Source organism: Otolemur garnettii, unplaced genomic scaffold, assembly GCF_000181295.1.
Source record: "Otolemur garnettii isolate 467f Iridium unplaced genomic scaffold, OtoGar3 scaffold00007, whole genome shotgun sequence".
Classification (NCBI taxonomy): domain Eukaryota; kingdom Metazoa; phylum Chordata; class Mammalia; order Primates; family Galagidae; genus Otolemur; species Otolemur garnettii.
The window spans coordinates 8,775,211-8,792,498 of NW_003852402.1; the positions used below are offsets into that span (position 1 = coordinate 8,775,211).

The 17,288-nt window shown below is 52.0% G+C and overlaps 1 protein-coding gene across 2 annotated transcripts in view; it reads right to left on the reverse strand.

Annotated features, from left to right (window-relative positions):
• Window positions 1–2,208: 2,208 nt before the first annotated feature.
• Window positions 2,209–17,288, reverse strand: part of TAB1 (TGF-beta activated kinase 1 (MAP3K7) binding protein 1) — a 26,702-nt gene continuing 11,622 nt past the window's right edge. The window contains exons 2-12 of one of the 2 annotated variants that reach the window (XR_002771618.1): window positions 15,720–15,856; window positions 15,242–15,395; window positions 14,376–14,462; window positions 13,771–13,909; window positions 12,840–12,953; window positions 12,057–12,168; window positions 9,808–9,952; window positions 7,561–7,783; window positions 5,857–6,013; window positions 3,218–3,952; window positions 2,209–2,915 (exon numbers count right to left, since the gene is read on the reverse strand). Coding sequence is in view for 1 of the 2 variants with exons in the window: in XM_023509191.1 (XP_023364959.1) it covers window positions 3,745–3,952; window positions 5,857–6,013; window positions 7,561–7,783; window positions 9,808–9,952; window positions 12,057–12,168; window positions 12,840–12,953; window positions 13,771–13,909; window positions 14,376–14,462; window positions 15,242–15,395; window positions 15,720–15,856 (1,476 nt within the window). In the remaining variant the exon portion in view is untranslated. Of the gene's footprint in view, window positions 3,953–5,856; window positions 6,014–7,560; window positions 7,784–9,807; window positions 9,953–12,056; window positions 12,169–12,839; window positions 12,954–13,770; window positions 13,910–14,375; window positions 14,463–15,241; window positions 15,396–15,719; window positions 15,857–17,288 lie in introns of both variants that reach the window. The other variant, XM_023509191.1, reaches the window with a different exon arrangement.

Sequence of the window (17,288 nt, forward strand, 5' to 3'; positions counted from 1 at the left end):
TGTTGTTTGGCGGGTCCGGGCTGGGGATTTGAACCCGCCACCTTAGGTGTACGTGGCTGGCGCCTTAGCCGGTTGAGCTATAGGCGCCGAGCCGGAGCAGATCTCTTAGCGGGTGAGGAGCAACACAGATAAAGGAACAGGAAAGGTCAGACTGGGAGTTTCTGTGGAGGAAACTGAAGAGGTGGGCAGAGGGTGGCATGGGGGCCAGGCAGGCCTCTCTCTGGAGGCAGCGTTTGTGCTGAGACCTGAGGGACATGAAGGAACCAGCTGTGCTAAGAGCATAATCACTCCAAACAGGTCCTGCTGCCACCACCAGGACTGGTAAAAATACCCGATAAGGGTATTTTTTTTGAGAGACAAAGTCTCACTTTGTCACCCTCGGTAGAGTGCTGTGGCATCACAGCTCACAGCAACCTCCAGCTCTTGGGCTTAGGTGATTCTCTTGCCTTAGCCTCCCAAGTAGCTGGTACCACAGAGGCCCACCACAACACCCAGCTATTTTTTGTTGCAGTTTGGCCGGAGCCAGGTTTGAACCCTCCTCCCTTAGTATATGGGGCTGGTGCCCTACTCACTGAGCCATAGCCACTGCCCCCTCGCTAAGGGTATTTTTGGGCAGCCTGCTTTGTGGCCCTGTAGCTGGCTCACTAGAGAATTAGAGGACCAGACCAGGACTGACCTGGGACAAGTGGGTTTATGAGGAACAGTTGGGAGTGGGCTCTTGGCTGTCTGAAGCCTCAGAGGAATTGAGTGTTTTCCCCCACTGAGGCTGCAGAAGCTGGACAAGGCTGGGGAGGCCCCATAGCCCTGCACCAGAGCCTGCCCTGTGTCAAACACTATTGTGAAAATGGGTGGCATGCAGTGACCCATCCCTGGCCACACAGGCTCTCGATTCTTGTTTTGACCCTTGGCTTTTTCTTAAGTCCTCAAACCACTCCGCCTTGCTCCACTATCAGGAACTCAGGGCCTGAAACAGTGTCTCTCTTGTCTCCATTTCCCCAGGAGACAGGCTCAAATGCAGCTAAATGATCAAGGATGGGGATAGGGGACGAGACCAATAGGGCCTGGTTCAGCCTTTGCCCCTTCTCCATACCCATACCCTCAGTGTGTGCAGTGGGGGTGGAGATCTCAGCACTCTGGGAGGCCAACATGGGAAAATACCTTGAGGTCAGAAGTTCAAGACCAGCCTGAGCAAGAATAAGACCCTGTCTTGACTAAAAATACAAACAGCAGTGGGTGTGGTGGTAGGCACCTGTAATCCCAACTACTTGGGAGGCTGAGGCAGGAGGATCCTTGAACTTAGGAATATGAGGCTGACGCCACGGCACACCAGTCTGGGCCACTGAGTGAGACTTTTGATGCCCCCAAAAAGAAAGCCTGGGGTGGACAGTGGCCATGTAACCAGGACTGTGCCTGAGCCCATCTATACCTCAGTTACTCACCACGTCTCTCAGGTGGCTGGGCTGATGCTGTACCTTGAGTGTTCCAGGGTTATGGTGGTCATCAGGACCCCCAAGGAGACGGCTGTGGAAGCCAAGAGGGGACAGATCCTGAAAGGACACTGCAGGCAGAGCCCTCTGCCTGGAGCCCTGTCCAGCAGGGAGCGGAGGGGCATCCGGGGCCCCCAGGCCATGCCAGACAGAGCTTGGCTTTGTTCCTCTGCAGATGCAGCTTCGGTTCTGCCGCAGATGCTCTTTTTAGAAGGATGAGTTCTTAAGTCCCAGAAGCAGGAAGAGGCACTCTATGACTAGTATTTATAGAAAATCCTTCACAAAACAAAACCAAATAAAGCGAGCTAGCTAGCAAGAAGGCAAGACCGCTGCCCTGGTGACCTAAGCACTGGGTGGCCACAGAACCACTCATGCCAAGACCCTGGACTCTTGCTCAGATGGGGGTGGGCAGCACAACAGCCCTGCCACCGCCCACAGCTGGTGGACATGGCTTGCGGCAGGCAAAGCTGTGTCACCTCATTCAGATGGGCATGACCTAGGTGGGCGGGGAGCAGGGGTGAGGCATGCTTTCCCCTGTGCTGTGAGGGCAACAGCATGGAATGCAGCGCAGTGGCCTGGAGTCAGCCCTGACACCTAGCACCCTGCTACCTATAGCTCTCCAACCTCTAGGGCAGTGAGCAGAGAGGCACCCATCACCCAGGCTGTGAGTAACAGAAGACAGAAGCAACACCATCATCAACACTTCGTGTAATACCACCATTTATTCCTTCTCTATTGCATTAAGAAAGTGGTTCTGTTTCCACAGATGAAACAGCATTATACAGATACTCTTGGAAGAGAATTCCCTTACTTACCAAGCCTCTGTGACTAACTTTAAATCCACTCACCTGCAGGACAGATACGGTCTCAGAGCAAAGGGGGCATCAAGGCATGCTGTGGCATTCCCACCTCACCCTGGCATTGCACTGGGCTGCAGGGAAGTGGATTCCTGGGCCACAGAGCCAGCAGGGGGTTTGGGATAGGCCTTTAACTTTCCAGAGACTGCACACACTGGGGGCTGCACAGCAGCACCAGCCAGTCCCTGGTGAGCTCCATCTAGGGCCTCCTGGGGGAGGGAGGCCAGGAGGGGCAGCAGAATCCAGTGAGGCCCTGGATACTGCCGAAATGGACACAGGTTTGTGCAAGGTGCAAGACTCTGGGCTGCTCCCTCCTCTGAATATAGGAGAGGCAATCCCAACCCACAGCCCTGGTGGCACCACAGTCCCTGAAGGCAGACAACATGTGTGAAATATTCTAACTCAGGCCTTCGCCCAGCCTGACCCTTCCCTGTGTGTTGGCAGAAATAGTGCCCATCCCTAAAGCTTTTGGCCTCCCAGAGCACTGGGTCTCAGCGAATTTCTTCTCTCTTGGAGCCACTTTCCATTCTTCTTTCAAGGGAGGCTCCAGCAGCCAGCAGAGGCTTGTCAGCTGTGGAAAAGACCGTCCACCTCAGTGGCTCCCCTGTTGCTGGTCCTCCCCAGCACCAGCATGGGAATCTTCAGGCAGGAGCCAGCTTACCCTGACTCAGGGCCTAACAAGAGCAGCCACTGCTGCAGCTCAGACAGGGCATGCCCACCCCTGGGGAAACCCAGGCACCCTGCCCACTCTCCTTTGGCAGCTCCAGGACCAAGGCTTCTCTTACACCAGCTCTCTTGGTCTTCCTGGGCCCTCACTGCTGACAACTAGGGCAGGTCCAGGAATAGGGCCCAGGGACAAGTGTGGACACCAACCTGGGTTTCCACTCGGGATCTAGAAGCACAGGCTCAGAGGCTGGAGGAAGGAAACCACCACCTAGAGGCAAGGGGCACTTGCAGCAGCCATGGGCTATTCCAGAGGAGGTAGTGGTGGGAGGCCTTGAGAGCAGTGTCTGCTGGGCTCATGGCATTTGGGGTTCACGGCACCACTTCTTCCCATTCTGCCACACACTGCAGAAAGAGCCCTTTGTGGGGGCCTGCAGGCTGGCCAGAGCTCCTCGCTTGGGTCCCCTGTTCTCAGAAACTATGATGGTCCTCACTGAGGCTGCTGGGAGGGAGTGGCTCCTGTGCAGTGACAAGGTGCAGAACTTGGCTCCAGTCTGCGTTCCCACTCTCTATAGCCCCATGAGCTGTGGGATAGTCAGATGCAGGCTGGGGACAGGGTACCCACTGGCCACTGTGGCATAGGCAAATGTCAAGAAGAGGCTAACCCCTGTCTTGCCCCAGCACTGGACCCCTCATCCCCATGCCAGGCACTGCCTGGGCTGCACTTCCTGGCTGTGTTATGATGCCGTCATCATGCTCTGCTCGCCATGGTCCACACTCCAGAGGCGATAAAATTCAGCAAAGTCCACATAGGGCTCAACTCGGCCGTCCTCACCAGGTGGGAGAGAGTGGGCAGGCCGGGAGCGGAAGAGGCCTCCATCAGAGCTAGAGCTGCTGCTTTGGGTGTGCGTGTTGGTGGACTGCAGGGTCAGGGTTGGGCTCTGGCTGTGGGATGACAGGAGGAGGTCAGTCAGGGGCAGCTAGGTCAAAGGGGCTTTGGCTCCCACGTGGGGACAGCCCTGCCTCTACTAGCCCCTTGGACAGCAGACCTTTCTGGGAAAGACAACCATAAGAGCTGGACTGTGGCTGGACACTGTGGATAATCCTAGCACTTTGGAAGGTTGAGGTGGGTGGACAGCCTGAGCTCAGGAGTTTGAGACCAGCTTGAGCAAAAGGAAGACCCCATCTCTACTAAAAATAAAAAAGCTAGCTAGGCATAGTGGCAGGCATCTGTAGTCCCAGGTACTTGGGAAGCTAAGACAGGAGGATCACTAGAGCCTAGGAGATTGAAGTTGCTGTGAGCTATCATGCCATAGCATTCTAGCCTGGGCAACTGATTAGCTGGGCAGCAGCTCCAGCTCTGTCTCAAAAAAAAAGATAAATGCATTTTTAAAACACTAGCTGCATGTGGCTGCTTAAGTTAAATAAAATAGAAAAAATAGAACACTTGGTTCAAATGCTTAACAGCCACAGGTGGTCAGTGGCTACTGTGTGGACAGTGCAGACATGGAACATTCTGTGGCCAGAGGAAGGTGTGCTGGGCGTCAAGCCACCAAGCATTCATTCCAGTCTCTCCCAGCCTGTCCTGACCCACACTGCAGTCATCACAGGTCAGCAGGATATTTTCTCTCAGGAAGAAAGATTACCCCCTCAGGCCAGTGGGGACAGGCCCCAGCAAGCTGTCACAGAACACAGAGTGGAACAGCCAGGAACTGCCTGTTAGTGCTGCCCAGCACCAGCCCTGGCCAGCTCATGGCAGGGCCACACTGTTGACTGCTCAGATGCCAGAGGGAGGGAAGAGGCTGACGGGGGCAGGGGTTACAGGGAGAGGACAAGGAACTTGTCTGGGGCCACAACGGTCACATTCTGCTTTGTGGACACAGCTGGAGGCTTCCTTTGGGCAGCCTGGCAGGGTGGTGGAGAGGCCACCACCCCCTCCTGCCCCCAAGATGCCCACTGAGCTTGCTTGGCTGCCTGGCAGGCCCTTCCAGGCCATGGGCCGCTGCGTTGTTAGCAGCAACAATACAAGGGCAGGGAGAGAGGAAGGCCACTGGAAAAGCAGAGGCAAACAGGGCCACTCCTCCCCAGGGTCCTTCTAATTAGCCACATCCTGCTCAGCTCCATCCTCACCGTCCTAGTGTGGGCTGGGTGTGGCATCTCTATTATTCCATGCAAGGCTGGAATGTGGAAACCAGATCCTGGTCCCCTGGTGTGGGGGGTGGGGGCTGTGCATTCCACAGAAGTGAAGGGGTGGGTGAGACTCCAGACCTGTCAGGCAGGTCTGTAGGGGGGAGTTCTGCCCACACCCCTCAAGCTATGCCCCATCTCTCCCCTACCCCTACCCAGGCCTTAAACTCACTTCAAAACTAAAATAAAATATTCTAGTCAGAGAGCATAGGACAAGACAGTACAGGCCAAACATTATGTCCCCCAAGCACAGATATCACAGGAAGGTCACCCTACATCACACACTCCCAATGGGAGAAAAGAACAAGAGGAACTTCCCATTGAATAAAAACTAGCTATGGGGCCTATGAGTAAATAGAAACAGTAGGTTGTCACCATCATCTGCCTGTCTAGACACCCCACTTATCCCCACCCTGTCCCCAAGCCTCTAGCCCATCCCAGGCCCAGATGTAACAGCTTCAGAATCAATAGGGCTGAGCCTTCCTGCCTCTGCTTTTAGGGAGGCCACCCTCACTGAAATGGAGTTGGGGGATCGGGAGACACACACCCCAGGGCATCTCCCCCATGATTATTCAGGACTTGGCTCCATGGCCATTTCTGTTCAGGTACCCCAGGGCTGATCCCAGGACACAACATGGGGTGAGAGTGGAGTGGAGACTTACTTGGTGAGGGTAGGGGTGGCTTCATCCAAGGTGGGGGCACTGGGAGCCCCATTAACCATCTGGCTCTGGGAGGGCATGACGAGAGAGAGGGTCACACTGGTCTTGCTGGTGCTCTGGGCGCTTGAGTAAGGCACGGACACGGGGTAGACACGTCCCCCTGCGGTTTGGGGAGGAAGACAGCAGTGGGCACAGGCAGTGGCTGAGAGAGGAAGCCGAGCTACCAGGAGCACAGCTGCTTCAGTCCGGACAGGGGTGGTGTCTGAGGGCTGAGAACATGGGTAGTGATCATGCCTATCCCTGCAGGGGTCCCTAAAGCTCTAGTGTGACCCCTTGTCCCTTCAGACAGCTCAAGAGGAGTGATCCTTGGCAGAGATTCTACCAGCCAAGCCAAGACCCCCTTTCAGCAGGAAAGCCTACTATTGCCCAGAACAGGAACAGAATCAGTGCTCAAGTCACCTCAATGAAAGGGTTACTGCCCAGCTTCCCACGGATGCTTTAATCCAGAGGATAAGTTTGCTCCTAGTTGAGGTTGACCCAACAAAAATATGGTTGCAGTAACAACAGGCCAGAGAAACTCCAGTAACCCCGGTGTCCATGGGAGAACAAACCCATCTGGGGATGCTTGGGCTCTAAGGTTTGCTTGTTTAAAAAGGAAAAGGAAAAGAACAGCAGCCTCAGGAACTGAAGGTCCTAACACTGAGCAGCTCTGGAGGGAGCACAACAAAGAATAGTCACCATTTTTACCAAGCAACTTGGTTTAAGAATTAAAACAGCAGAAAATCTGTGTGTGAGTTGTACAGTGAACAAAAAATAAAAAGTAGAAAGTAAAGTATTGGCTCAGAGCCTGTAGCTCAGTGGTTAGGCAGCGGCCACACAGACTGGGGCTGGTGGGTTCGAACCTGGCCCAGGCCTGCTAAACAACAATGACAACTGTAACAAAAAAATAGCCGGGCATTGTGGCGGGTGCCTGTAGTCTCTGCTACTTGGGAGGCTGAGGCAAGAGAATCGCTTAAGCCCGAGAGTTTGAGGTTGCTGTGACCTCTGACACCATAGCACTCTACCAAGGGTGACATCTGTCTGGGGCGGGGGGGAGACAGAGGGCGGTGCCTGTGCCTCAAAGGAGTAGGGCGCCAGCCCCTTATGCCGGAGGTGGTGAGTTCAAACCCAGCCCCCAGCCAAAAACTGCCCAAAAGAAAGAAAGAAAGAAAGAAAAGTATCACCCCCTACTCCCCAACTGTGTCCAAAGGCAGAACCAGGCTTTGGGCCCGACCATCTGTTCACATGCCCAACTTCAGCTAGGCCTCTTGTTTCTTGATTCTCAGTTTCCTCTTCTGGAAAAGGGGGTGCCGCCTGTCTTGGGGTTGCTAATGAGGACTAGAGAAAATAACACAGCTAATGCACCTGGCACATAGTAGGCTCCCAACTGGTGGCCTTGTGGCTCTGCAAATTGCTTGCTTATGCATTCAGGTCTTTAAAAGGAAAACGAGATAGGTAGTTTTATCCTCACTTTACAGACAAAAGGCAAAGATCAATACCCAGATCAGAAAGGTTGAAAGTTAGAGTGCCTGGATTATAAGCACTCAAAGCCAGGCCTCCGGCTCTACCTCCATGCCAGGCAGCAAGGCCACTACCTCAGCCACTCTGCACCCAGCTGCAGCCCCCGATGGCATCCTTAGGCTCTGCCTGTCTGCACGGCACACCTACCTGGGGCTGGGGTTGGTGTGGGCTGGCTCATTTCACCCAGTGGGTAGCCAAAGTTCCTCACCAGCAGGGTCATGTCTTCATGCCGTGGGCAGAACTTGGCACGCTCCCCACCACTGGCAAAGGTGTCTCCATGGATGCGCCTCACCCGGTCGACCACAGCCTGGGCCACTGCATCCAGGGAGGTCTGCTTGGCAAACTCTGTGTCAATCATGGCAGCGATCTCCTGAGGAAAGGAGAATAAGAACCTGGTGAGGAACAAGGGGTAGCCTGGGACTCTGGCCCCAGAGCCCTCAATCAGGAGACTCAAGGATCACTGGCCTAGGAGGTGGAAGAGGAAGTCCCAGCCAGCCAAACTTGAAATCTGAGTTTTTCAAGGTATTCAGGATAATCTTTCTAGAAATTTTTCATTAGAAAAGATGTAACATCTTGCAATCTCTCCAATTATTGGCTTTGAAAATGGGGATATCATCCACTTCGCTTAGTTACTATGGGGATTAAACAGCATAATGGATGTCTGAGCACTCTGGGACCACACTGGCATTATTAGGTTTTACTATCGTAGGCTATAATATGTCAGGCATTTTAGAAGGAATTCATTCTGGGGGTACAGGATGAAGACATGGTCCTTGCTCTCAGAGCAGTCATTGTCTAGGGTAAAGATGTTCCTTGACTTAGGATGGGGCTATATCTTAATAAACCCATCATAAGTTGCAAACAACTTAAGTTGAAAGTGCATTTAATACACCTCGGCCACTGAACACCACAGCTCAGCCTAGCCTATACTCAGAACATGGATGTTAGCTCATAGTGGCTCACGACTAACACAACTGACACAAAACCTATTTTATAATGAAGTACTGAATATCTCATGTAGTGTGCTGAATATAGGACCATAAGTAAAAAACAGAATGGGTTTTTGTGCCTCAGGTTGATGGGCACTTAAAGTACGGTCTCTACTGAATGCACACCACTTTCACACCATCACAAAGTTGAAAAATCCTAAGTTGAACCATTATAAGTTAGGGACTATCTGTGTTCTAGAACTTAGTAGAAGCCACTGGATAATTCTACCATGAAGATCAAAAGAGAAAAAAAAAAATCACACTGACAAAAATCTCAGACCATCCTCTGAGTCTACATGATGGTTGGTCTAGTCTCTTAGAGGAAGGAGGCCAGGTGCAGCTGAGAGAAAATGACCTGGATGTGGGGAAGGGGCTCAGGTCTATCACTAACCAACTATGTCACCTCTGAACCCCAAAGGCCCCGAGATCCCAACCTACATGGGAATAAGCTCCTGAACCCCCTGTGTTAAGTGTTACAAGGCTGCTAGAAGGGATGATAAAATAAACACGTGAAAAACCCAACATGGGATCAGGGCATAGGTAAGCACTTAGAACTTTTTCTTCATGGTTTTTCATTTAAAAGGACAAAAGAGAAAAGGTTATCTTCCTCTAAGAAGCACAGGCAGAAGAAAGAACATAATCTGAACTTATCTTAGCAACCTTGCAATCCAAGGTTAGATAAAGGCAGCTTCCCTACTCAAAACCATCCCTACAGTGACTGTCCCCAGGTCACACTTTGGTGACAATTGCCTGCTGTGTATACTCTCAGGTGTAGGAAAAATAAGCAACTCTCACAGGCTGAGGACCTATGTTTAGCACACCTGACCCTACCACACTCCCACCAAGGTAGATGTCACCATCACCACTGTGGAGTCAGGACGGTACCACTTGTCATCTGACACTCAGTGTGGTACACACACTCTGACACTCTGGAGCAAAGCCCCAGGCAAGAAGTGATGGAGTACAGGACTAGCCCCTGGCAGTGCTCTCTGCAGCAGGCCACACCCTTTTCTGGGCTTTCCTCCTGGGCCAGGCCCCTTCCTGGGGGTCCCAGAGCAATAGTGTGCCCATGGAAACCTTCTTCCCTGTAGGCCTTGCTTAGACCCTGGGGATGACATTGCTTCAAGTCTAGAATGAGCAAAGCTTTAGGCTAATTGGGTGTTTTCAGAACTCTGGGCTTTTCCTTCTTTCAGAGTTATTTTTGGTAGAGATGGGGCCTCACTGTATTGCCCAGGCTTGTCTCAAATTCTTAGCCTCCTGCCTTGGCCTCCCAAAGAGTGGGATTACAGAAGTGAGCCACCCCACTTAGCTTTGAACCCAGAGATAGAATTTAGGAATCAGAGCTCTGGGTGGCCTGCAGGTCAGCCATGCTTTGCAGCCCCTGGCTCACCTAGGCCCAGCTCACCTGGTTGGCCTGCCCAGGCCCGTGGGCTGCTTCCAGGGCTTTGTACAGCCCTTCAGACATCAGCACCAGGAAGCCAGTAACCCCATCCAGTGGTTGTGCACCGTGGATTTCTGGCTCTGCAATGATTGGTTTGGACTTGGCAGCACTATGAGGAGAGATTGAAGGGAAGAGCTTTGTTGGGAATGGCCCCAGGTGGATGCTGATTCTATTGAGGGGAAGAATCTATACCCAGAATATAAAATATAATACACAACCTGACAGGAGGAAAAGAAATAGAAGAAAAAGAAAATCAGAAAACATACCCAACTTCTTATAATACCTACTAAAATAAAGCTGAGACGAGCCAGAAAAATTGGCAGGTGACTAAGGTCATGAAAGCCTGATTCTGGCTTGGTGCCTGTGGCTCAAGTGGCTAAGGTGCCAGCCATATACACCTAAGGTGGCGGGTTTGAATCCAGCCCAGGCCTGCCAAACAACAATGATGGCTGCAACCAAAAAATAGCTGAGCGTTGCAGCGGGTGCCTGTGATCCTAGCTACTTGGGAGGCGGAGGCAGGAGACTTGCTTGAGCCCAGGAGTTGGAGGTTGCTGTGAGCTGTGATGCCATAGCACTCTACCCAGGGGGGACAGCTTGAGGCTCTGTCTCAAAAAAAAAGAAAGAAAGAAAGCCTGATTCTGGTGGTTTTGTATCTCTTATCCACAGATCCTGGGTGATGGTGGCAAGGTAGGGCATGGGCCAACAGGAGAGAGAGGTTACCTTTTACACTCGATCTTAGCCAAAAGGCCGAGAAGCGATGAGGGAGAGGTTATCTTTTAAAAGACCACTTCTCTTGCTATCACTTGGGCTCCTCTGAGACAGGTGTCCAAGCCAACTAAGACCCCAAATATACTCTACATGCACAGGGATCATTTTCTACTGATATGGTATCAGAGTCATAAATGTCAAAAAGATCCAATATGTGTAAGAGTAAAGTCTGGAAACATCAGTAGTAGCTGGAATCCTACCGGCAGTTAAAAAGAATGATGTCGCCTGATAGAAGGTAGGCAGGAATGGAAGGATAAAAGCATCTTTTGTTTTTTTATCTTTTTTTTAGAGACAGGGCCTCAACTCTTGTCGTCCAGGCTAGAGTGCAATAGCATGATCATAGCTCACTTCAGCCTTGAACTTCTGGGCTCAAGCACTCCTCCTGTCTCACCCTCCCTAGTGCCTAGGACTATAGGTGCTCGCTACCACACAAAGCTAATTTCTAAAAGATTTTTAGAGATAGGGTCTGGCTCTGTTGCTCAGGCTGGTCTTGAACTCCTGCCTTCGAGCAATGCTTTCATCACAGCCTTTCAAAATGCTGGGATTACAGGCATAATCTACCAAACCCAGCCAGGGATGGGCGCCAACAACAGCAAGGTGCCTATGAACTTACCCCAATTCATCAAGTCGTATGTATTAAATATGTGTGCAGTTTTTGTCAGTCATACCTTGAGGCTTTTTTTTTTTGAGACAGAGTCTCGCTTTGTCAGTCTCGGTAGAGTGCAATGGCATCACAGCACACAGCAATCTCCAACTCTTAGGCTCAAGTGATTCTCTTGTCTCAGCCTCCCAAGTAGCTGGGACTACAGGTGCCCGCCACAACGCCCAGCCATTTTTAGAGATGGGGTCTCGCTCTTGGTCAGGCTGGTCTCAAACCTGTAAGCTCAGCAATCTACCGCCCTGGCCTCCCAGAGGGCTGGATTATAGGTGTGAGCCACCACACTGGGCCACCTCAAGATTTTTTTTTAAAAAGAAAATAACCCTTACTTCACATGTCAACAGAGGGTAGGGAAGAAAACAAAAGAGGGAGGGGCAGGACATGGGCACGGTGTGGGGGATCTGTGGGTGTCCTGAGGGTGCTCATACCTCTGCCCTGGCCCCAGCCATGGACAACACTGACCAACAGGCCTCTGGTCTGCTGGTCTTTGTCCATGCCAGGCACTTCATGCCAATTCTGGATTCTCTTGTCAGGCCCTGTGGCACTGGCTGCTACCCTTGGCTTTCCCCAGGGCCCCAACCTGACCCTTGCCAGCCTGGCTTGACAGGACCCCAATTCCTGGCCTGCTAGGTCCAGGGCCTGCCCCATACCAACCTCTCTGGGAGGAAGAGTCTCTTTCGGCTCTGAACTCCTTCAACACCACCTCTGCCCTGGAGCCTAAAATCTGCTTCTGCCCCAGGCCTCTGGTCTTACAAACGATGGGGCGTGGGGGGCAGCTGGCACCTACCTGAGCAGGTCAATGTCCGTGTAGCCATATTTGACCTTATAGTCCCCAATGCGCCTGGTGCTCTCCTGCCCACAGATGATCCCTATTTGCTTGATCTTTCCTGTGTCCAAACCTGTCAGAGGAGGAAGGAACAATCCCATTTCTTATTTACAAAGAACAAAAGGAAGGGGACAGGGAGATGTTTGTGAAAGTCAGGCAATGAAGACCTACTGAAGAGGATGTGAAGACAACACCGGGGCACCTGAAGAGCAGCGTACCCAGTCCCCATCCCCATCAGAACACCACCCCCTGCCCAGAGCTCTTGGTGGGCACTCTAGCAGTGCCCAGCACCACCCTTGGTCTGCCGAGCACTGAGCAGCAAGCTGCCCTCTGCTCTATGGGCCCCTTAAAGGGAGGGAGTGGCTACTGTGGCAGCTGGAATTAAAGGACTTTTTGGGCCTTTCTTAGCCTCCACCAGTAATAATGAGTCCTGACTATGTGCCAAGTACTTTAGGAAGCATTTTACAGGAATCAACTCTTTGGGGCCTCACCACCTTGAGTTATTAGTATCCACCTTATACGGATGAAGAAACTGAGGCACAAAAAACTTCAGTAAGTTCCGGTCACCAAGTAGCAAGCAACAGAGCCCGGATCCAACCCAGACAGGCTAGTTCCAGAGCCCAAGATCACAGTCCCTCTGCTACAAGACCCTGTCTACCTAGCCAACAAAAGCCTAGGGAAAGCCCACAGGGGTCAGGCCCTGCTCCCAGTGACCCCTCCCAACCTCGCATTCTCCCCACTCACCTAGCTGTGAAAGGCGGAAGAGTTCATCCTCATTCTCTGTGGTGTGGTCCACATTTAGCTGTGTTACCTGCAGCCCATCCACTGTGGATTTGCATAAGAGAGCACGGTTCGTACCTGCAGCAGAATTTGAGCAGCTAAGCAAAGACCAAGCACAAGGAAAAATAGGACACAGTGAAAAGACAGAGAGAAAAGGCAGGCATCTCACACAAAGAAAGATGTCAAAAAAGCAAAACAGGCTTAGAACACTGAGGAGAGTTACCATATTAAGGCATTAGGTTAAACTTTTATAGCGTAATCATAGGATTATGATTTTAATAAAAAATACCTTTTCTCTAGAGGTATATACTGAAATACTTACAGATAACATGACAATATCTGGGTTTGCTTCAAAATAACGTGGGGACAAAGGGCTACAGATGAAGCAAGATTGGCTATGAGGTGAGCAAAGTTCATTAAATAATACTCCATTATTTTGTATTTTAGAAGTTTTCCCACACTGAAACTAAGGAAAAGAGCAAGAGTGGGAGGGACCTCACGGTGGGGCCACTACAGACTTCCTGTAGGAACCCTCACCCTGTAGCTTTCTCTGCCTCCTGTCCTTTGCCTGAAAATCCCGATGTTCCTGTCACCCACCCCAATCCTGCAGCTGTTTATGGGAATGCTGACTGGGTCTTCCACAGCCAGTGAGGCCACTCAGAGAAGGGATGTGACTCTCAGGGCCACAGGCAGTGAGAGGCCTCACATGAAACTCCTTTCTCCCTCCCAGCCGTGGCTGAGGCACTTCTGTGGAATGAGGAAACATACCCCAGCAGCCTCAGAGGCTCTGGGTGCATCTAGGTGTCTGTCTGGAAAGCACATGGCCAAATGACGCAATGGCCTCGAAGCTGACCTCCTCTCCCCCTAGACTCCCCACAACAGAAGGGCAGCTCACCAACATTGGCGACGTAGAGCTTGTTGTTGAGAAGGACCGCCACAACAGCCATGGCCCCGCCTGAAATCTCCCTCTCCAACGCCTTAAGTCTCTCAAGGATCTTCTGATACTGAGGTAACAACTGGTGCTGAGGGACACCCTAGAACCCATCATCATAAGTCAGAGCAGCATGGGGCCTCAGGACCATCTCACACCCCCCACGAGCAAGGCTGAGCCTGTGCTGCAGCTGCAGCTCCAGGTCAGGGCTCCTCCAGGAACAGGAGACAACCTAACTCAGAGAACGAGAACTCAGAGGCTGGCTCTGCAAGGGCTGGGGAGGTGATGTGAGCAGGTGAGTGAGCAGCCTGTGGACCAATTCAAGTCACAGGTTCTGGAAAGGTCTTTCTTCATGCCTGTCACTGTCCTCCCAGTGCTGCGCCTCAGGGTGAAGCTGTGCACAGAGGGCTAGGGAGGCCCCTCGAGGGGAAATACATTGCCACTCTCCAACATCCCCCATAACTCCTGCTGCTCTAGCCTAATTATGTCAATGGCCTGAAAGTGACAAGGCAGCAAGAGCAAAAGCAGGCCTTGACTTGCTTCTCCTGGGATGTGGACTGGGGTGTCACCTCTGGCAGCTGGGACTGGAGGCTCGCCTTCTCAGCCAGGGCATCATCAATGGACTCCAGGAAGCTCCTCTCCACCACATCGAAAGCCTAGGGGGCAGGGGACAGGGCAAAGGCTTGATCAAAACACCAATGTCACCTGCTGCAAAAATGCTATTAATAGGACAGCAATGAATTCAGTGTATTTGCTGCAGGTCCTCCTGTGATGGGGGCTTTACACACAGCACTTCTGCCTCTCACCCGGCACTACAAAGCACCTGCTTCTTCCTGCAGACCAAGGTCTTTGATAAAACCCTCAGCCAGGGGCACACTGCACAGATGGCATGCAGAGGGATCAGAGGCAGAAGACCACCCAGAGGCCACAAGCACAAGAACAGACCACCTGATGTCAACCCCACCTCTGCCACCTCAGCTTCCTTATCTATGGGATGGAGGTAAGTATTGGTCTGAGGGAAAAGGCAATCCATCCTCTGCACAGTACCCTGCTAAGAGAAACTGCCAGATCAATGACAGCTCTTATGATAACTACTTCTTCCAGGGAGGCTGCTGTCAAATCCTAATGGCCTCTGGACACTGGTGACACCGACACCTTACCCTAGTGTGGGATCTGCTGAGAATCACTGGCATGGTAGCACAGAGGCCTATTGCCTGCCCCCAGGGCCTAGACCAAGGAAGGGCAACCCCTGGCTCTGGAAGCTGCTCCCAGAGCTACTCCTCTGAAGGGGTGAAGAAGCCAGCAGGAGAGAAGAAGCCAATAGGGTCTTCAGATCACCCTTGGCAACACTGAATAGTTGCAGGGACCAAGTTCCAGGAGAATGGGGGTGGAGGACACAATTTGGCCAGGTCCCTGTCATCTGCAGCACCGTTACCTGCAGCAGCACACGCCGCACATCAGCCTCAGTGTGCTCAGTGTTGAGCTGGCCCAGCAGAAGCTCTGCAGAGAGACGCTGGGCCACAAAGTTGGTCACCCGGTTGCCATCGTAGCCGTTGAAGACCCCATACAGAAAGCAGTTATTCTCACTCCTGGCAGATAGAAAGGGCAGGAGACCTAAGACAGAGGCTCAAAGAGGTGGAAGGAGAGGAGGTAGGGAGACTGCAGATTCAGCAACTGTGACTTTATGTGCCCACCTGGTCACCCTGCTTCACTCTACAATCTTCTGGATGCCTCCCATCCTCCCACTATAGTGGACCCTAACTGGTCTGAAGTTTAGCTGTGGAAGAGACAGCAGTGAGGCCATCTCCCGCAGGTCACATCTCATCCCCATACAAGACAGCAGCAAAATGAGTGCCTTTCCTTGCTTGCAAACCAACTTCCTATGCCCAGGAGAGTGATGCTGGGATGCGCACCTGAACTTGAGCCAGTTGTCCTCTGGCGGGTGGGTCTCGGTGCCCTTGCCATCAGCAGAGTAGCTACGGTTGGAGGCTGAGCCAACTCCAGAGAGGTGGCAGAGCGGCAGGTCATCTGTCCAGCTTGGCTGCTGCTCCTGGGGGAAGGATACCAGAGACCATCAGGCACCACCTCTTCCCAAGGGCAAACCCCACCTCACCTCCTTCTTCAACAAAAACCTAGGAGACCTGGAACCCCACAGAGGGTTTCATTTCCTTCTAGAAAAAAATGATGCTTGTATGAAGGGACACCTGCAGAGGGCTTGCTGGGTTTTTTTTGTTGTTTTGAGACAGAGTCTCAAGCTATTGCCCTTGGTAGAGTCCCATGGCATCACAGCTCACAGCAACCTCAAACTCTTGGGCTTAGGTGATTCTCTTGCCTCAGTCTCCCAAGTAGCTGGGACTACAGGTGCCTGTCACAACACCTGGCTATGGCTATGTTTTTTTTTTTTTCCCGATGTCATTGTCATTAGCTGGTCCAGGCCAGGTTCGAACCTGCCAGCCTCAGTGTATATAGCTGGAACCCTACCCACTGAGCTACAGTGGCTGCTGCTTGCTGTTTTTATGACTAGTCCAAAAACTGGTTCCCTAGGAAACCTGAAAAAGACTACAGCGTTCCCAAATGTAAGAGTTGGCAATGGTTTCCATGAGGGAGCCAAGCTACAAAACACCAGTGAAACAAACACAAACGAAGCAAACTCTTACTCTTTGGTGGCCCCATTTTCCACTAAAGTGGGTCTGACTGCACAGTACAAAAGAAGCCTTTGGGCACTGGTTAAAAATGCAGGCCCCAGCCTCAGAATGTCTGACTTGCGTGGGGCCCGGGATATCTGCATGGTAGGCAGCTCCCTGTAAATGATTCGCATGCAGGTGGCTATGGACCTGGCCTTCAGAATCTCCAACTTACAAGCTAGTCTCAGTCCCTCACCCTGGCCCAGGGCTTCCACCCATTCCTCGCTCTGCCCTGGAATCCTCTCCCATCTCCCCTGCCACATCCTTCCCTGTCAGTCCCAAGTGCTTGCAGCTCACTCCACACCCTCCTCCTTTTTCTCTAATGATTCTCTATATCCTGGCTGAGGAGTTACCACCTCCAGGAAGTCTTCCTTCGGATGATCCACTCCAGGTTTGGCAGGTGCTCCTCTTGTGTCTGCCTCCTGCACCCTAGTTCATCACCCCTGCCTGTCTGTGCCTGGCTCCCAGTCCACCATGGGATCTCAAACAGGCTGTTCAATATAATCACTGCAGAGGTGTCAACACACACAGACACACATAGCTGTCCAGGCCTTGACCCAAACACACTGATTCTGAATTTCCTAAATCTCCCTGAGGTTACCCTTGAGCATCTATTTTTTTAAGCCCCAGAAATGATACTGCTAAAAGGCCCAAGTACAATGCCTAGTTTCTCACTGAAAGCTTGTCCCATATCTAGCTTCTCACCTGAGAACTAGGCCTTGTTCACTAGGGCACTCCCAGAACCACCATGCTGAAATTGAGCAAACTAAAATAATTGGAAGACTCAAAGTTCAATTT